This window comes from Mytilus californianus, unplaced genomic scaffold (assembly GCF_021869535.1).
Source record: "Mytilus californianus isolate M0D057914Y unplaced genomic scaffold, xbMytCali1.0.p SCAF_4, whole genome shotgun sequence".
Taxonomy (NCBI): Eukaryota; Metazoa; Mollusca; class Bivalvia; order Mytilida; family Mytilidae; genus Mytilus; species Mytilus californianus.
The window spans coordinates 90,754,804-90,776,864 of NW_026262690.1; the positions used below are offsets into that span (position 1 = coordinate 90,754,804).

The following is a 22,061-nucleotide window of genomic DNA, read 5'->3' on the forward strand; positions in this document are numbered from 1 at the left end:
AGGAATTGTCATAAAAGTCATCAATCTTTAAAATATGCGGAGAACTCAGTTGGAGTGAAAAAGCTGTCATATCTATACTACTAAAATAACGAGGTCCAATTTGTTATCCGTCATGACGTAAAACCTACGTATCAAAGAATTCAACTTTATATATTATAACTAATATCGGACATTGCTGTAGATTAAAAATTACACCATTCCAGGCCTTTTTGTTTTCCACATAATTATAAACATTACCAATAATTAACAAGTTCCGGGTCGAATCCGATACCGATATCACTAGTATATGGAGTTTCCGGTTGTAATATGTATGTATGTTATGTATCTTCCTGCTTGAATAGTAGCACCATAATGGGTTATGGTGTTAAAATAGGACATTTAACACACTGACTCGGTACAGATTTAATGTGAGCATTTACCTACCCAGTTTCCCAGCCTGGCTATGACGAGTCTTACTACCAGAAAGTTAACCTTCCCCCAAAACAATAAGTACAATGCAATAAAACATACGAAATTACACTCACCTGATTCTCTCATCCTCAAAATATAAAAAATGCAAAATATAAGAAATGTGAGCATTTGCCTACCTAGTTTCCCAGCCTGGCCGTGACGGGTCTTACTACCAGAAAGTTAACCTTCCAACAAAACAATAAGTACAATGCAATAAAACATACGAACATACACTCACCTGATTCGCTCATCCTCAAAATATAAAAAAATGCGAAATATAAAAACAAGTAAGAAAAATGGGACGGGTTCAATCAAAAAGATTTTGAAAGCAGAGAAAACTGTGCATCTTATAATCAGCATGACTTTTATCAGATGACAATACGAATACTAAACATGCGTGCTAAAAATTAGGCGTAGATACTTTAATTCAGTCACGGACCCGCGATATCGAGGGTGTGTTCTAGTTGAGTTAATTTTTTCAAGGACTACAGATATTTTAAATTAAATTTCTCTCTTCGCTTATAATTCAAATTTCTAGCCCTTTGTTGATCTTTTTAATAAAGATAAATAAAGAAAGGGGGGATTGAGTATTAAAAATATTTTAATCACACAACGTGTAAATTTGCCAGTCCATGCCTAACTAAGATGTCCCTTCAGTTGCTGTTTTAAAGCATCGTCTTAACCCATCGGTGATCTCGTTTGCTTTCTGTAGATTCCGATCCATTAATATATTTTGTACGTGACTGCATGGGAAAATGGTTAGATGACCGACTGAAATATGTTTTCCTTTTCCTTTTTATTCGTTTATCTTCCAGTGATAATTTTCTATAAAAAAAGATTTTAATTGATTTATATATTTTTTCATATTAGTATAAAACATATCTCAGAACCATTATAAGCAACAAATATAAAATCGTCAACCAAATTCCAACAATGAAACGGTTTCCTGGCACACAATTTGTTGCATTTTGTGTGTTCTAGATATTTTAAGCCAAACAACTGAGTTTTAAATGCAGTTTATTTGATATTTTCAGGTTATTTTGCTTGACTTCAGTTGTAAATGCGAAACAGTGTAATACTAGACTTATTATTTTTTGTTAACCTGTTAAAACAGTTGTAAACAAACGCAGGTAATCCGTACTAAAATAGTTAAAAAATACGGATTTAATTCAGAAATGAGCTGTGTGACATGAGAGATGACTTCAAATTTCCATTTGTTAACTTTCCATTCTTATAAGATGCGGATGTCCCTTTCCACGTTTATGACTTTCACAAAATGCGACTTATCACATGATAATTTGAGTTCCACCGGTTTGACCTTGGGTTCTTGTCGCTGAGTATTAAGTTTTCTGTTTTGTGTTTTGTTGACTGTTTTTTTATCTTTTGGCGGGGCCTCGGTGGCCGAGTGGTCTAAGTAGTCGAACTACTGTACCACTAGCCAGTCAACACTGAGGTTGTAAGTTCGAATCCCGCACGTGGCAGGTGCACTCGACTCCTATCTTAATTGACTAGGATAGTCAGTTTTCCTACCGAAGGTCGGTGGTTCTCTCCGGACTCCGGTTTCCTCCACCAATAAAAACTGACCGCCACGAAATTGCACAAAAGTGTAGAATTTGGTGTTAAACACCAATCAATCAATCAATCAATTTATCTTTTGGTCATGATGTTCTTGGTCTTTCTAACACTATGGCATTTGATTTCTACCTGGTTCTCATTTTTTATACTGTAAATTCTATTTTAGTTGCATCCAATTTAAGAGAGGTGATAAAATAATATACAAAAGTACAAATGTATGCAAAGCCGGTCCTGTGAGTTTTCTGACCTTGTCTGATGTCCTGCGTGTTTCACCACATATATATATATACATTTCGCAAGTCATATTTTTATCATTAAGTATGGATGTATACGTGAAATCAGCTGGATTACACTTTAAAGAATTAACTGTTTCATCTATGTAATTAGTCATATAACCTATGTCGTGTTTAACACACATATATATAAAACGTCTGAATAATAGTCAACGATTTTTCCCACGAGGGCGCTGGATCGTTACGAGTCATTGAACGATACATGTACACAATAAATAAATTATATAAACGCCTAAAAAGTGTACACAACAACACCAATAACAAAAAAAGGAACTATAAATGTAATTTTTTATAAATATTTCGGATAACAGATATCCTTCATCAGTAAATATGATTGTGATGTTGAATGAATCATATATCAGTCTACTTGAATTAAACTATAACAATCTTGAAATTTATACAATAAAAAAGTCAAACCGAACATCAAGTAAGACGCTTGCACAATTCTAAATGTGTGTTAAACACGACATAGGTTATATGACTAATTACATAGATGAAACAGTTAATTCTTTAAAGTGTAATCCAGCTGATTTCACGTATACATCCATACTTAATGATAAAAATATGACTTGCGAAATGTATACATATATTCTGCATATAAAATAATTTAGAATGGAATGGAACACCAAAGTGGATGTCAGACATAAAAAAATAACCGCATGTATAAACCTGATAGTTGTTGTATTTCTAATGTTGCTATATCTTATTTCATATAGGGGCCTCGGTGGCCGAGTGGTCTAAGTAGTTACTACTGTAATCACTAGCCAGTCAACACTGAGGTTGTGAGTTCGAACCCCGCTCGTGCGGGTGCACTCGACTCCAATCTTAATTGACTAGGATTGTCAGTTTTCCTATCGAAGGTCGGTGGTTTTCTCCGGGCACTCCGGCTTCCTCCACCAATAAAAACTGGCCGCCACGAAATAGCCCAAAAGCGGTGCTTAAAAGTGGCGTTAAAACACCAAAAATCAATCAAATCAATCAAATCAATCTTATTTCATAACACCATTATCATGACGTAACTAATATGAATTCATATGCAGGCGAAATAGTTCTTTACTTGTTAATTAAATTTTAGATCTGGAAAAAATGTTTAGTGCATTTCGATGAAATTTTAAGTAGTTCTATTGAGTTTATTCCACTCACAAACTTAACATTCAGTTTAAGATCAGTACATCAATAAATTCTTTCAAAATAGCATTTATTACTAAAACGATAAATCATGGGCAGTATGGGTTTGATGATCTAACTCCCATTGACAATAGAATACCAGAATATAGTATATTCATGAACTTTGTAGGACTTTTTAGTTTACACAATAACCATTATCTAATTTGCACAAATATTCTTCTGGCAATTTCTTCAAACCAAGAACGTACCTAATACACTTTACTTAGGACCTTGGAGCACGTTTTATAATACTACGGAATTGAGATTCTTACTAAATTCGTCATTATCTCTATATTAAGGAACCATATGGCAGTTTCAGACCCATTCATTAAATAAGCGGACCAACTGAAAACACGTGACCAGCTATCAAAGTGGATTACAGTACATGGGAATGTAACATTACGATGGGATATAGTCCATCATTTTGACTATAGGTAAACTAGATCACTGATAAAAGTACTAAGTTAACTTTTTGGGTTCATAGATAAATTGTATAATTTTAAAAATTTAAAGCCAACAAATTTTGCAACTAGCGACATTATTTATTGATTTTATGTCCCCTTTTAATTTTGATAAATTCCTTTGTTAAAATTCCAAAAGACAACCAAAGACAAATTTTAGCGGTTGTATACCCTTATTTATATCGTAAAACGTGCAGATAATTAACATACTCAAACATATTTTACTACCGTCTTTTGGTGTGTATAAAATGCATTCATGCATAGTACTTATGCAGATTCTAGCTTTTGCACAATAAGTCACACAATTTATTGCACGTCTCAATGGATCCGAAATTTTAACTTTTTTATTTAATGAGAAATCTAATAAATCACATCAAATTAAAAAATCATAGGCAATACTAGCGGGTTATCTTACGTAATTTATATTGAAACATATGTTGTAATATTTCAACAGGATCATATTACAAAATATAAGTTACATAACTTCCGATGATATTTGATTAGTCAACTGCGCTAGGGTTATCGAATGTGCTCTAAAATACTAACTCGTTGCAATACGTGTAATCTTTGATAGCAAAGAAAGGATATGGGGTATCCATCCATGACACAAAATCAGTATGTGTACAGCAAAAAACACACAAAAAGCAAAGGACAGCGCTTTTATTGCTGTTCTCCATCTCGAAATCACAGTGAGGCCTTCAACACAGAGCAAACAAACTCTCACCTCACTGCAAGTTTAAGACGGCCCCTAACAGCGGTTGAGTTTGAATTTAGTTTGCAATTGCTTTCTAGGCGATTTTGTCCTATAAGCATTCACCTGGAACGCTTATGAATAGAAACAAAATTTACGAAAAATCAAAGACTTATAAATACGTGGGGACAGTCCACTTGAGTGGGACAAAAAGAGACGAAAAACAAAGAAAGGGAGACAGAGAAACAGAAAGAAAGAGAAGGAGAAAGAGAGAAAATTATATAAGTTCAATTTTGCCTTCGCGAGCTGGAACCTTAGTTTCGACAAATTTACAAACTAGCTGAAAGCGAATTTCAATAATTGGTGTATAAATATCTTACGGTGACTTTTTTTGTGAAAGCCTTTTTACGCTGTGTGGTTGTTTCGTCGTCGTTTTACTCTATATCCCATTCACATACATACACTTGTTCGAGCCTTAATACTTTAGAAACCAATGAGATTCAAGGCAACGAGAATAATTCGATTCATACCTAGTACTTTTAACCAAGTTCGCAATTCTTGTCTTACGATTATATTATAAAAATTCAGGAACCAGTAGACGTGGGATTAATGGTCCAAATATATTTTTCAATCATGAAAATGTTCATTCTTAAGAGGTTTTTAGTAAGTTATAATAAACAACAACATCAAATGCACCATTTATGTCAGAGTGGGGCTACTTTTATAAATGATCTCGATGCTGGTTGGTTCAATTGGTGGTGATACACCTATTTACTTTATGAGCAGTTGTTTTTTTTTTTGCTGTTTTTATTGTAGCGGAAATTTATATTTGTAGTAAGAGGATATGTAAGGTCCACTCTTTGCGGAAAGTTGGAAAATCCTGCAACTGTTAACTCTATATACTTCAAATTAGTTATTTCCGATGTGATTTATTTTCGCTTTCTATTGTATCAACCCTCCATTGTTGAACCATCTGTCTTGTTAAAAAGTAAAACCTAAAAAAAAGCCAATCTCTATGAACATCAGTGTAACAATAATACTGTAGTACAAACTATTTCCGAGAGAGTAAAATTGTTAACAATGAAAAATAAAAATGATAGAAGCAGGGTCAATATCCCCTCTATAATGTGTTTCACTCACAGGGTAAAAATCGGAAAATTAAAACTTATCGGAATTAGAATATTAAAGAGTCTATATAATTCATAAATAATTTTGAACAATTTTACAATCTCCATAAAATCATATATTTTTTTTCGCGCTGCATATTGCTTTTGAAGACCATTTTAATACAATATTGCAAATTTGACATGTTTTCTGGTAAAATTTTGAATCGGAGAACATCTTTCGTCAAAATAAATTAATTTGTGACTAAATGAAAGAACCTTAGTGAGCGCGCTCACATACCCCACATCCCCACATTGTCATTGGAGAAATAAAATAAGTGTAAGAAAAAAAAATTGTATCAGAAAAAAAAATTGAATCATAATTTCCTGTCAATGTGCACATCTACATAGTATGTCCTTATTATCTACACAGTTTCATGAAATTCTGTTGTGTGGTTTGAGAAGAGTTGCGATGACAAAAGGTTGCAGTAGTATATTGGGCAAATAAGTTCAAAGGGGCGCAACTCCTGGAAAAAAATTGAATCGTAATTTCCTGTCGATATGCACATCTACGTAGTATGTCCTTATTATCTGAAAAGGTTTCATGAAATTCTTTTGTGTGGTTTGAGAGGAGTTGCGATGACAAACTGTTGCAGTAGTACATTAAAGTAAATAAGTTCAAAGGGGCGTAACTCCTAGAAAAAGAATTGAATTCTAATTTCCTGTCGATATGCACAACTACATAGTATGTCCTTATTATCTAAAAAGTTTTCGTGAAATTCTGTTGTGTGGTTTGAGAGGAGTTGCGATGACAAGAAACAGGACTGACGGACTGACGGACGGACAGACGGACGGACTCGTTGCGTGGGGTATAAATACAATACAAAGCTTTATACTGCCAACAGAATTTTGGTTTTAAAGGTGTTTTGTTTGGCCTGGCTTGGGATCAAACCTACAACGGTTCGTGGTCGCGATGTGCATTCTACCATGAGATCAAATATAAGTTTCATCTGATTATTATGAAAGTTTGTCTCTTCCACTATGTTGTTGTGGTAAAATGTGTTTTGCGGGAATTTGAATTTTGGCAAGTTTTGGATTTGCAGGCGACCTATATTTGCGCGAATTGGTATATCGTTTGCGCGCGAATTTACCTGTAATTTACTTGGGTTTCTACCTGGAGTGTGTTTTAATCCTGAGAATAACATAAACTTAACGGATTGTTTTGTTAAAAATGACAATAACATTGGTTACTGTATATATCGTATAAGCCTTCGCTCTCACCCCATATGGAATTTACTGACCCCATATAAATCGTATTTGGTCACTTTCACACTATGTAACTAATAATATGCATAACTGTGGCTATATGTATTTCTCCTGTGGCGTCAGTTAAGCTTTGCTACCTGGTCACGTCAAGCTTAATATTAGAAGCGATGTCTTTGAAATAATATCAATGAGCAGTAAAATTTGTCTTCTGGCCACTTACAGCACAATCAGTCATCTAATTCAGGATTCCCCTGTTTATTACAGCTATTAAGCCAAAACTATTTTTCTTTAAATTACCGTCATGGAGACCAATAGGTCAAACAATTATTAGAAAAAGAAATTTAATCAATTTGAGCTGCATTTCTTAGTCGTGAATTACGTTATCCGCGGTCTCACATTGGAATAAAAAAATATTAATATACAATTTACCCATTGGTAAGCTGGGATATAAATATATATGCATAACTATGGCTATTTGTATTTCTCCTGTGGCGACCGTTAATCTTAGCTACCCAGTCACGTCAAGCTTAATTTTAGAAGCGAGTTGGGTTATGCCATGCTTTATGCGCGCTCAAGAATTTAGCGCGAGCACAATTTTTTTGAATTGGTGGTATGTAAAGTGCTGCAAGGCGATATGCATGACCCTATTTAAAAAAAAAATAATTGTCGTGTCCTTTCCTTCCCAAAACCTATCTTCTTTTCCAAAACTACAAATGGATCTTTGCAAAAATGCAATTTCTTAGTCGTGAATTACGTTATTCTCAATGTCGTCTTCAAAGATGTTGCCATTAATCAGAAGTGAACCTCCAAAACAGCAACATTCCCATAATGCATCGTACTAATTTCTAGATATGCTAACTGTAACGTCAAGATTTTAAAAAAGTATACCAAGTTTAATTTAATGCAACACATGTTCAACATAATGAAGCATACATAAATGCACTTAGTCTAGTGTAATAATGACAATACTTTGAAGTTGCAAAACAGCTTTGGTCACAGGATTGAATGAAAAATGGATTTGACTGACGGCTTAACTTTATCGTGATTGGCATTGGTTATCGATAAAAAAAAAAGAATCGTGTTATCGTCCAGGATATGCACGAAATATTTGCCACTGGACGTTCAAGAAACATAATTATCAAAACACGTATAAAACGTGAATTGGGAGTTCAAAAGGTTGGCGAGAATTTTATGATTTCACTATCCGCCTAAATAATTTTTTTTATAAAAAGTTTATTAATTTATCAAAATTTATTTTAAACAATAAATAATGGAGTCTCACAGGAAAATATGATATACTATTAGTATTTTGATTTGTTTCTATCGTATATCAGTAGGAGGGTGGGACGCCTAGAAAAAAGAAAAATCTTGTATATTTTAAATTAGTGCTTTATTATTATTTCAGAAATTTGTTTTCAATTTGTTTCACCTTTTTTCCAACGTTTTAAAGATTGTGCGGCATGTTTCGATTGAGTCGTAAATATAGCCCAATCGATGACTGTTACGGGACAGTTGTTACCCGCTGTTCTGAAATGCACCCTTTTAAGAATTCAAAAGACTATTAAACATTCTGTAAAGTAAACATCATATCTTTATCTGGATGCACAACAGCATGAGCCCAGTCAACCACAAACTTTAGGTCTGGGGTGGATAGGTTTTTTGAAAATGTGAATGTATGAAGTAAGATTGCAATAGCTAATCGCAGTTCCAACACCGCCAGATGTTGACCTATACACACTCGAGATCCTGCTCCAAATGGTATATACATGTTGGATTGTAAAGCTTCCTCTCCAAGAAAGCGGAATGGTTTAAATACTTTTGAATCATGCCACAGGTACGGAGATCTGTGAATTCCCCAGGTAAAAATAACGACATCACTCTGAAATGAAAGTTATTGTCAACTTGAGCATTTACTAAAAGTATCATAATTATATTCTAACGTAATCTAAATCAGGAATGGACCATTATTGTGTTATGCAACAAGTGTGGACACAGATCAGTGTGGGTAGTAATTGTTCATGCAATAAATCCTTTGTTATTATATCGCAAAGAAATATTCCGTGAATACTGTCATTCTATTTCATTCGGTATCGACCGCTTGCTGCATGCTGCTTCGAATTCATCGTAATGATTAAGAAAAGTAATAACAACAGTCTTTTATGTACATTTCGAAAGTTTTACTAGTATATAGTTTTCATTCTTATATGACTTTACATATCTACAATTACATGATTGTGATTAGTCCGTTGGATTTCTTTCCCTTGGTTTACACTTCGATACTACTTTCGTAACCTATGTAAACACTCTGTCGATTTCACTTTGGTATGTGCATGCAAGATATACATGAATTAAATCCTGGGGTTCCAAGAAAGATGAAATTTAAAGAACAAAAAATTGAGAATTAAAAAGATAAAAAACATTTTTTTCAAGAGTTAATTGATGTGTAAACTTGACCAGCATTTTTTCATTAATGTCGTTCGGACTTAATCGGCACACACAGTTTTCACATCAATAACTTCTAGAAAAATTGTTTAATCTTATTGTAAAAGGCTTATTACACATACATGTACGTTCTCCGTTGGATTCGGCATTATTTGTAAAATAACCAAATAATAGAATCATGTGCATAACAGTGTAGCCGAGACCACTGATTGGCGCGCAAAAATATCCCATTGACTGGGTCAGATTAGGTGAACGTTCGTCTGTAACGCCCAAAACTCACGACGTATTTATTATAGACATTTAAACTGTGAGGTCACCAAAGGGTCTCAACGCCTAAATAAAATAATTCGAAAAACTAATCAGGAATAACCTTTGTGTTTTGATTTATATTGAATACTTACACTGAACTGCGGTCAAGCTTAGCGAAAGGTCGTGCAACATAATCAGTCAAACAAACTTTATTAGATTAACTCGTTAAGGAACGATCGTTTTCATTGGTCAATTCAAACCTTCGACCTCACACCTGCGAAAATAGAACACGCGTACTATAAAGCTGAATGGACTGATCAGTATTCACGTAGCCGGTCAAGGTCGTTAAAAACTTCCATCGTCGTATTCCCGAACATGATTGTGTTCTTGATTATCGGATGGCAATTCTAGCTTTTATACATGTGCATGTAAAATTTTAAACTTTAATCTTAACAGTCACGTCGAAATATTTAATTCAACTGTCTCCTCTCAATTGGTCCTGGATTAAGGGAGCTACCATTTTATTTTGATTGGGGGTGAAGGACTTGGATGAAACATTTTGTCCTTCATTTTTTTTAGTTGTTATCTCTGTCCTGTCTTTCTATTTTTCAGTCTGTTAGGTCCTGACTATATTTATTCGTTTATCCTGATTTTTTACATAAATCGTCATCCTGCCTTTTTTTTGTCAAGTTGCTCACCCTGCCTTATCTTTTATTCAATGGACTTGATGATTTAACGTTGTACTTTAAATGAAACCGTACTTAACTACAAAAATAACCAAATTACATACTAAAGATATTGCTCGATTTTTATAGTAAATGGGTTTGTGTTATAAACTGTCATGTTCATTATTCATATTCTTTCATAAGTTTTAGGATAGTGTGATTTTTTTTCTGATTTAGTTTACTTGATTTTGAAAAAAAAATAGCGAAATTCTAAGTAAATTCAGAACATGTAACCAGCCATGCTTTGTTTAGAGAAAAAATGGAGATGGCAAACCATGGCACAGTGGAAGGAAATGTACTTTATAAACTCCAGCGATATACTTTCTTAATTTATAATTAACTGTTTTGCTATCCTCGGTTGAAAATTATATATTGTAAATATTTAAATAGTTGCATAGAAAACAATCAGTTTTAAACAGTGTGGTTATTCACTAAATGTATTGATAAAAGGTGACTCCATTTTTGTACATACTTTTACAGTAGTCATCCTTAATTTCTTAATATTTCGTTTATAAGTTTATCATACATGTATGATTTTGAATTTAATTTTAATACGCACGCATGCCACACGTTACTTTGGCGGATTGTTCAACAATGTTATGCAAAGCTCTATTCTTACGGTATGAAATTAAAGGATAAATTTTCAACCAATCAAAATCGAAAACAGTACATTTATATAGTTCCTTATAAACTACGACATTTCTCACAAGTATTTATTTATTTTTTAGTTCCACACATGCAAAAATAAAATCTTCGCCGATGAAACATTTCAAACCTTTTTACACCAACATGCCTTCACTGAATACATTTGAATTTCGTGGTGACCATGATAGTACATTGCATAGTACATCTATATTCACGTGCACACATGGTACGATCTTTCGGGGACAATTTGCTCGTTTATGACACGTCATTTCTGAAGAACAAACGCTTAGCTTCTTTATTTTCGTTTTATAGCACGAAAACAATAAAAGAGGAATGTGCAACCCATCATAAATTTGAAATGGATCAGTATTAAGAGATCCTTATTATAAGTAACTACGACATTGTCTGGATAATAACCTAGCGTCAATATGAAAGAAATTAAAGTGGTTCATACATTCATCCGTATAGAGCGGCACATGTATTTTATTTTATCCTTATATTTTTCATAGTGCGGTACAAGTGCTGCATGCATAAAGACTATTACTTAACACAAATTATTAGTATAATATTTCGACCCCACTATTTGAAATTCACAAAATACTTATTTAATTATTTCGACCAAAAATCATTGTTTTTTACGTTCGTAGTAACGTAGTACATTCCATTGTCGGTCACCTGTGTCAATTCACGTGCACACAACAATTGTTGTTGTATTTAAATCTTCGGCCAATGAAGTGAGACGTTACAAGTTGTTTGTTTGTGATACGCCAGAATGTTATCAATGAATTATCAATCGCTAAACTTGACTGCATTTCAGTGTAAACGTTCTTTACTTGTGTTTTCGTTATGATTTGATAATCAATTTTTATGACATCGCACGTTCTTTCAACAAAAAAAAAGGATTTAACTGGCTTTAAAAGTTACAATGCATGTGTTGATTATTATCTTTTTTTTCTGACGTCAAAGCGATTTAACAATTGCGGTTGCATGTCCAATTATGTCATCTTTTAACTTTTATCTGGTCAAAATTTTATTTTAGAACGAATGCATGATCAACTTTAAAAAGTGTGCGTACACAAAACATATAGACAAAATATACTTCTGTCCTGTCTTTTTCGTACTTGCAAGTTATTAGACAATAAAAAGGCTGTTTGGATCAAGCCTTGTGGAATTTGCATTTACGTTTTTGAATAGGTAAAATGTATAGTTTGGTGAACTTTTCTGCTAACTACTATACTTGTGAAAAACCCTTGGCAACAGAAACATTTTCAGCTTTTTTTTTAATCGACCCAATTTACATAGTAATGGACGACTTCGTACATTTTATGATCGCAAATAAAATATGTATATAATATACTGTGCACTGTAGTTCGTATATATACTGAAACCCTTTGGCAACCCCACAGTTTAAATGTTTATAATAAATACGTCGTGAGTTGTGGGCGTTACAGACGAACGTTCACCTAATCTGACCCAGTCAATGGGATATTTTAGCGCGCCAATCAATGGTCTCGCCTACACTGTTTTGCACATGATTCTATAAGTAGCTAGCATTACAGAAACTGTATTATCTGTTGAACCTTATAACATGTTGATCTAAGTGAATGTAGCTAAGGTTTACAAATACACTACATCATGTGTTAAAACTTACATGTTGATCTAAGTGAATGTTGCCCAGATTTACCGGAACATTGTTTTGTCTGCTAATAAAAGGTGCTATTGGATAAAGCCTTAGGATCTCTTTGATCATACTTTCTATTTTTGGTAGAGATGTGGTAGGGTCCGCAATCATTTCAGACCATCGATCTATTGCTTCATCTCTGAGTTCTTCCTTAAAAAACAATGTTTCAGTGATGACGAATCGTGGTAATTTTTTGGCGAATCTTATAACATTATCACTTTGCTGTATGTTGAACTGTTTTCTTTTGTTTCATCAATTTGTGTGAAAACTTTAAAAATTAATGATCAGATTTAGAATAGTAATAAGCTAAAAATGAACAGATATGATTATACAATTTATATTTTTTGCCATAATGTTATTCAGTAAAGACAAAGGAGATATAGGGTATAAGTCAAAGAAACATCACAGCAAACCCCCGACACAGAAAAGCAAAAGACATCTAGAGGTCAATAAACTTCAGGTGTACTATACGGAAAGACTACTCTTACAAGGTTAGACGGAAATGTGACATTCTCGATCTTCAAAGATTTACAATCCCAGTATAAGATTCAAAAGATCACACTTACCTGTATGTGAGGGTAATCAGTTAACAAGGAGAACACAACAGGAATAGACGAAGCTGTTGTTTCTGTTCCAGCCATCAGAAACAACTTCATATTGTCCTTCGCCTGAAATTATACGAAGAGAACGGCTATTTGTTACAGTATAGGGAAAGAGGCTAATATTAATAAAATGTTCTAATATGAAAGTGCAAAAGGAATGTGTCGTTTTTACTTGCAATCGCAAATATACATTTTTTTTCAATGATAGACTCATGTTTATGTTTTACCGTCTACATCTCCGTTAAATTAAAATATAGCACAACAAGGTATTACTGATAGTAATATTTGAATCTCTCTCTCCATGACATAATTGTCAAACACCTTCTTATTTGCAGGGGCCGATCCAGGATTTTGGAAAGGGGCGCGAAATTTTTTTAAGTTCGCCGAGCGGAGCGATGCGAAAAATTTTTTTGAACCTTTTATTGGCTAAAACAAAAAAATAAGTGTAAAATGCACTTTTTTAACGGTTCCTGACGTGGGGCATGTATATTTTATGGTTAAAGTGAAAGGGTTGGACATTTTTGATGCCGTATTCTCCCCATAAATTGTCTATTATAAAATGATTGGAGGGATCCAAAGCTAAGTACTAATATATTTGATGTGGGACTTGTCAGTAAAAAATGGACATGGAAAATTCTCGTTTGTTGTATGTGTAGTTAGCATATCCTCACAGATTTCTTGTTGTAAACAAGATATACGCCGGGCTATTCAATGAAATTTACGATACGACCGACACGAGTTAAGAAAGACAAACAAGCAATTTTTATCCAAATGTTTGGTTGAAATGTTTAACCCAACAAGGGAAGTGAGGGGTTTCAAATCAACCAAAGGCTACGAATGAGTCTGAAATGACAACGAATTTATGAATGACGGTCGACAAATGGAGACATAAAGGCCACACCCAGCAGGCAGGTTGCAGTTGGGCTTTGAAAAAAGTATTCAATATATCAGTTCGGTGAAACAGACATTCCGGTCAGATATGGGATTTACATGCAAACCCCAGGCCCCAAAAAAATTACGCCCGTTTTTTATTCATCATGTTCATTTAATGCTAAATAATTCTGTTGGAAATTTTTGTTTCTAATAGCAAAAAAGTGGACAAGATTATTGTTTCAGTCCAGATACGGCCAGAATTTTTATTTAAGGCAAAACTCAGGGTCAGAATTTTTTTCTCAAATATCTCAAACTGCCCCCTCAAATCAAATGGTCGTTACCTTAGACTTTAAACTATCTAGTCTAAGAGCTCACTGACTGGGGATCATTATTCAGCTGTTATCAATAGGCTGGGGCGTGTGGGGTTAAACATGTTTTCGTAGGTAAATACTATTGCTGTGGAACTTTTTTTTCATGAGAGTGTAATAGAGTATTACTTTCTGTTTGGTGGAATTGTGAAATAAAAGTCAATACGTTCTTGCCCAATCCTTTGTCGCTTTGAAGGTGTCATGCTTGTCATCCTTAGCCTAGGCAATGTGTTACTGTAATTTGAATTTAAAAATGACTGAGTGACGTTTTTTCGACGCACTGGTCAACTCCACCGTAGCGAATCACATGACTTTGACAAAATCATATTACAGTAAATACGAGCAAAATATATCTTTATAAGAAAAGAATTGTCGCATAAAAATTAAATACACGGGACATGGCAAAGTTCACGAAGTCTAGTTTGAATAATCATTTTACAAAAAAAAAGTGCAAGCAAAAGGGGGGCGTACGCCCTCTACGCCCCCCTTTGGATCCGCCACTGATTTGTTAAAACTATACAAAAGCTACCTCAATTTGTTGTTACTCAGTGGGTATCTTATTGGTGTACTTTCCGATTTTCTTAGTCACCAGAATCACAAAAAGACAAGAAAAAACTTACTTCCTCAAATCCACAGGCCTCGTGTAATTGGACAACCAGCCGTTTCTGTATTGTAGTATCATCTTTCTCTAAAGCATCTTTTAGTATGTTTGAAGTGATCCGGTCAAGGTCCTCGTTTGCTCGTTTAAATTCGTCAGATTCTGTTGAAATTTCATTAAGAGCATAACATTTATGGAGAATTGTCACCATACACTCCAACAATTCATCTTGTTCACCGTCCAAAGCATTCAGATCTAGCTGAAGAAGCACGTGTCCGACGATATCTAAAGCCAAACGCAGTGACCAATGAGTAATATTGACAGATCTTAGTGATTGCTGTTTTATTTTTAGACACATCTTTTTAATATCTTCAGTCATCAAAGATGCTCTTTCCTCTATAGATGTCTTTCTAAACAAGGATGCGATAGCACGCCTCGTTTCGGGACTTTTCTGAGATGAACCTAAAAATGTATCTTTAAGTGGTGAATTGTCTAGGTATTTTTCTGCACCTTTTTCCAATTTGTTGATTGCTGTTTGTGCTAGTTTCTGGTTAAAAATGTAGATTTTATCGTCAAAACGAAATAAACCTTGCTTGTGATAAAACTGTGTAAGAAGTTCTAACTTTTTCAACTTTTCATCTCCAAACGTTTTTTGTAACAGATATTGTATAATCAAGGACGGATTTGGAATTGAACCATCACTAAACCATGGCATCTAAAAGGAACAAATTTCAAATTTTTTATGAAAATAAATGAATTTTGTATTGTTTGTTTATGGTATATAAAATATGGAACATATAAATATATATTTCATATTCGACATTTATTAGAGTAACTTTTATATCCACTTATTTCATTTGATTCATCATTCCAATATTCTCTCTGTTTTCTATCATTTAATATTTCCTTGTGTGTCTAAATACTTAAACAATCAATTTCTTATCTTTGTCCTTTTTAAGTTTTTGTATTTTTATCGTTTCTAGCAAATTATGTAATATCTGGTAATATTCAAAGTGAGGTCGTAGGTTAGCGAGGAATCCTGTATTGGAAGTAATTGGTATTGGAATTCCAATCGTTTGTCTTATTGACAATGTTTAATCTATTTCCAAGATAGTTTGTTAAAACAGGGTCGGTCAATGTCCCTAAAAATACGAGCCTGAATTGTTTATTTTGAGAAAATACAAGACAAGACCGGCAATACTAAACTCACCTCAGACACAAGAGAGAAAAAAATAACACATGACAGACAGGTGAATCATCTCAATAAACATACTGACAATTAAAGAAACATACTGTCACTTCAATAAACATAATGACAATTTGATGAATTTACTTACAATTTAATAAATTCACTGACAATTGAATAAACATACAGACAATTTAAAAGAAATTCTGCCAATTGAAAAAAAAAATTGCTGACAATGTTACAAATTTACTGACAATTTAATAAACACTCTGACGACTTAATAAATTTACTGACTATTTAACAAATTTACTGACAATCACCCGTATACAGATTGATACACAAATTATAACTTTTCCGCTAATTTGTCAGTGGAGGACCTTGGGAGAGGAAGGGGAGGGATTCGGGGATCAGACCTTCTATCATTAGATTTTTCCTAAAACAACGAAAATCGGTGAAAATAAGGCTGAAATCCCCTACCCGCACACACTTTTTCTGCATGTTTAACAAGTATAACACACAGATCTCTCTTTATAAAAGTTCTACTGCAGAGGTAAGGGAGCTACCATTTAATTTTTATGGGGGGGGGGGGGGGCTAGGATGAAATTTGAAAAAAAATAATAAAAAGGCAGGACAGAGATTACAACTAAAAATCAAATGGTAGCTCCCTTACTCAGTGTTGAGCAAATTTACTTTTAACATAATTTATTTATAAAACTGTATGAACGTAATTTATTGGTAAGAGAAAATAAATTAAACAACAGGTGAAAAGAATCATTCATAGATAAAATCGTGTTAATCAGAAAAAAGGTTGGTTTGGCCTTATCTATATTATTTTAAAACCATCAAACCAAGGTATACGTAATTAAGTATTTCATATGTATGTGTGCTGTAGTTTAACGTTTAAATATGGAAATAACTTACCACATTTATGATATAACTAATCAGTTTTAAACAGAAAATACAACAGAAAGACAATATCTGGTGGAAATTAGCCATGTTTTACTGTTATCAGTTGTAAACAAAACGGACGAGTTGTGATAGACCATATTAAAGCTCCGCCCATTTATGGAAGAAAAGCGAGCGACATCTTTAAAACTTTAGATATACCCGTTCACTCTCAATAACTTTACTTTGTCAAAAAATGATTTTAAAGTTTTATAAAAAAAAATAAACATGCAATCATACAATTTTTTTGGCACATCTACAAATAAGGAGTGCAGTCATGCTGCAAAGGTTAAACTTTTTATTTTTCACCCGAATTTACACATCACGTATCTAAGTTAATATATTTCCGAAATAAACGAATATCGCATACTCGGGGCTCATATGTTTGAAAATAAAATTCATTGGATTAATTTTCTGTAGCTTTGTTGTGAAAATGACCACCCCAGACCAGTAGCTTATGGAGAAACCCGTTCGTTTTTGTTGTTGTTTTTTGTTTGTTTGGTTTTTTTTTTTAGTTTTCAAATGCCTTTTCAATAGTTGCCTCCCCTGCTTTTGTGTTCACCAGTAATTGCAAGCTAAAAACGATTTGAAAATTAGTATTTAATTGAAATAGATAAATAGTGAATGCTTATAGAATATTCCTTTCTTATACATGTATTTAGACAGAAATACAAGTGTGTGTAATTCCTTATTTTTTTACAGATGCTAGTTTCTTCAAATAGTAAAATAGTCAACTACGATGTCGCAAATCACAAAGCATATTAGCAGATGAATGAAGCTGGAATACCCGAGTTAGTCACACACGAATTTTTCATATAATATTCTATAATTTCTTATGGACTTAAAGAAGAAAAGCTAAGAAAATATATATCAATTATGATGATTTTCCAAACCACAACCGAATCGAAACTTGTTCACTAAATTAAAAGCAAACAATTGGACACTCTAAAAAATCAAGGGTCGGTAACTTCCTTGGAAAGACTCCTCAACTGTAAGCAATATGGACTACTAGTATATATTTAGTAAATGGTAGTTGCTAACCACTATCATTAAATGTCTCGAATAATGAACTAAGAACACTGTGTCTAAACTACCCCGGCAAAAAATGTTTGGACTCGATGGTATCTAATATCCGGCACGGTGACGGAACATCAATAGACATAGAAAATGTAGGTTTCTGTTTATCTATTTGTTATTTTTATGATATCGAAGAATATATATACATATATAACTATTTTCTATTGTGAGATGTAATATTTTCTTCAACCGTTCTAGATTAACGGAGAAATAAGTAAAAATGCACTTCAAAATGACGAATTGAGTGAACCTTGTCTCGAATTTGTTTAATTTCTCGTTAAATTGTTCACATTGTACGGAAAGAAAGGTACGGTAAGAAAGATATTGACATGGAGATTGCAAAACTAGTCACTTTGAGCATCTGAATACTTGTATTTCTGTGTATAAAACGAAAGAAATGGGTCATGTCAAAATGGAAGGACCCGGTTTTGTCAATGTGTACAACCCGGTTTTGTCCTAGATATCACAAGACAGAACCCGGTTTTGTCAAAGAAAAAAATGCATAATCGCATAACATAATTGAACTTCAGCGTTTAAAAGGAGTTTAGTGGCTCGTTGGAAAACGATTTCTTTCAGATGAAAACTTATCATTCATTTGAATCTGTAAACACTTAAATCCCTTCTTTATTGGAACAAAAATAATTATAATTTTGCTTTGCATTTAAAAAAAAAATACTGCGAAAAAGATAAAAATGAAGGTTAAGCTCTCTATACGTTTTTTATATGAATTGTGTAAATGTAAGTGTTTAAACATGAAATTAGAGTTTACGGTCTTGCAAATGGAGGCACGCACATTTGATATGTGATTTTCTTGTACAACAAGATGGTTATCTTTAAAAAGTAACCCAATCTACCTAGGGGTGTAATCTTTTCTATGATCGTTTAAAATAAACCGTCTTAAGGCTTAATTTTCATTATAAGGCATAATAATAAGAGAAATATATATGCATGCAGAATCGCCATAGAAAAAGAATGTTTATGGGGAGAAAAGGATTACAATAATCATGCATTAAAAAATCAAATCTATTTATCCCTAATTGTAACTATAATACTAAGCATAAATTAGTATAATAGTATCCGGCCATCGAAAAAATGCAATACCGATTATGTTATTTATAGTTCTATAAATGAACGGTTCTGTTATCTCTCCATTGTGTTATGATTATCGTACATTGACGTTATTATTGACAATATATAGGGACGGATTCAGCTTTTATCAAAGTGGGCGAATTCAAACAGTTTACATACCGCCGAGCGAAGCGAGGCAAACAATTTTTTGGACGATTTTATGCTAAAAAAAAAAATCGTAAAAAACATGATTTAGTAATTTTTGGGCCATCATTGGTGGGGGTGGGGGCATGCGATCTATATACACCGCCTGGATTCGCCACTGATGTTATATATCTAAATTGTATACCAACTAAAAATTTTATAAGAATTTAGAAAACAGGGACACCCGCGTATGTGAGTAGGATTATCATGTTTATTCTAAAAATTCACATTGATATTTTGGAATTGTCGGAATGCGAGACCATGGGATACAAATTCGTCGCGGCTTGAACTATTTGTATGAAGCTTCATATGTCAGAAGTTAGAAGGCCTGACTGCAACATACCTCGCACACAGATCTTTTATGTTACGATGTTTCTATCCGTCATATGTCCATTGCCCTTGACCTCATTTTCATAGTACAGCGATTTCCTAACAAAATGAATAGCTGTTTTTTTATCAAGTGAATTTCACACGGATAATGGTTGATATCTATGATCAAGGTTAACATTTCGTGTGCGTGTCCGTATCTCTAATACAATAAGTAATAGGTCAACTTTATTTGCTCGTATGGCCACATGACTATTTATGTGACCTTGAACTTTTTTCTTGATTAATTGGTAAATGTTAAGTTTTTTTTTCGGTTGGTTTTAATGATTGTAATTGTGTTCATGTCAGTCTGGGAGGTTTCATCAGACCTTGACTTTTTATGGTTCCATGAACAATGTTAAGTTTATGCGATACTTTTATTAAATTATTTATTTTACAGGTCTTCAAAATAAATTCAATTACGATCACTCGAGCAGTCGCGACATGTCAATGCGTGCACTCTTGTATAAATAATATGAAGAATTTATTTTTATTGAAAAAACGCAAGTGAAGTTGTTTTGCCATGTCTGATTAGTTTATCTTGTTCGTGTAAGCCTTAATTATGAATGGTCAGACATTTTTTTTAAATTCAAGAACAGTTCAATCTTGTTTGAAATTCTTGGTTGGTTTTAGCTCACCTGACCCAAAGGGAAATGTGAGCTTTTTTTAACATTTGGCCCCCGTCGTCCGTCGTTCGTCATCTTCCGTTAATTTTTTACATAAATCTTCTCCTCTGAAATTACTGGGCTACATTTAACAAACCTTATCAACAATCTTATGTCGGTTTTAAAAGGTCAAACGAACTTATGTTTTACTGTTTTTTAATCATCATTGGGATATCTATTTCTAAATGGTTTTCAATGACCCCACTTGTCAACAAAGTGGGCCGACATGGCTAAAAATAGAACATAGAATTTCTTTCGATGAACAATGTTCAGATCCGTCCTTACTCTCTATCTTATATTTGTATATTTAAAAAAAAATATGATTCCTTAGAAAGATGTATTGATTAGATAATATCAATAGATTTATATATTGTATATTGCTATCATATTTGTGTATATTATGTTGTAAATTGGAAGTTATAAATATTAAAAATCAAAAACAAAATGTTCAGATCCGTGTTAACGTTGCTTTTCATAAATTTGTGGTTTCAAAACCAAAAGACAAAACCGGGTCATTGTGTAGTCAACAACATTGACAAAACCGGGTCCTTCCATTTTGACATGACCCATTTCTTTCGTTCCATACACAGAAATACAAGTATTGAGGTACTCAAAATTACTAGTTTTGCAATTTCCATGTCAATATCTTTCTTTCCGTACCTTTCTTTTCGTACAATGTGAACAATTAAAGGAGAAATTAAACAAATTCGAGGCAAGGTTCACTCAATTCGTTATTTTGACGTGCATTTTTACTTATTTCGCCGTTAATCTAGAACGGTTGCAGAAAATATTACATCTCACAATAGAAAATAGTTATACATGTATATATATTCTTCGATATCATAAAAATAACAAATAGATAAACAGAAACCTACATTTTCTCTGTCTGTTGGTGTTCCGTCACCGTGCGGGATATTAGATACCATCGAGTCCAAACATTTTTTGCTGGGGTAGTTTAGACACAGTGAAGAAGCTCACTTAAAAGTGTGACAGATATATATAATGAAAAATTCTTGCTATTTAAAGGAAGGGTATCGAATTCTTAACATGACAATTACTAAAAGGTTTCAACTGAATATTGGATAACATATTCTATTATATAATCGATTGTTCACGGTCCACACTCCAACCATTTAAAAGTACAAGGATTTGTTTTCTTGTACCGCAATGTTATCTATATCAAACATGCTATCTATTATGTAGTGATAAAGGTTGAACTACTATCTGATCAAGGCTAAGGATTTTACGAACTGTCTACAAACGTCATCATATTTTCTTGTGAATTTTTTTTTGTTACCACAATATACATTTTGGAGGAAAAATAACAATGGCCGACAAGAATGCACCCGTTTTGACAGATG

General features: G+C 33.3%; 1 protein-coding gene across 4 annotated transcripts; it reads right to left on the reverse strand.

The window, feature by feature from the left end:
• Window positions 1-7,933: 7,933 nt before the first annotated feature.
• Window positions 7,934-21,726, reverse strand: LOC127698811 (cytochrome P450 4Z1-like). Of its 4 annotated transcripts, none has more exons than XM_052202496.1 (5): window positions 21,576-21,726; window positions 15,212-15,904; window positions 13,315-13,416; window positions 12,719-12,898; window positions 7,934-8,885 (listed from the first exon to the last, which is right to left on the reverse strand). In XM_052202496.1, the coding sequence occupies exons 1-5, from the start codon at window positions 21,624-21,626 to the stop codon at window positions 8,568-8,570; spliced, it is 1,344 nt and encodes a 447-aa protein (XP_052058456.1). In that variant the 5' UTR covers window positions 21,627-21,726; the 3' UTR covers window positions 7,934-8,567. The 4 variants fall into 4 exon arrangements, with proteins under 4 accessions (XP_052058456.1, XP_052058455.1, XP_052058457.1 ...); XM_052202495.1 differs by lacking the exon at window positions 21,576-21,726 and adding an exon at window positions 17,297-17,470 and having other exon boundaries at window positions 12,719-12,894; window positions 13,311-13,416; XM_052202497.1 differs by lacking the exon at window positions 21,576-21,726 and adding an exon at window positions 18,362-18,458 and having other exon boundaries at window positions 7,935-8,885.
• Window positions 21,727-22,061: the final 335 nt, after the last annotated feature.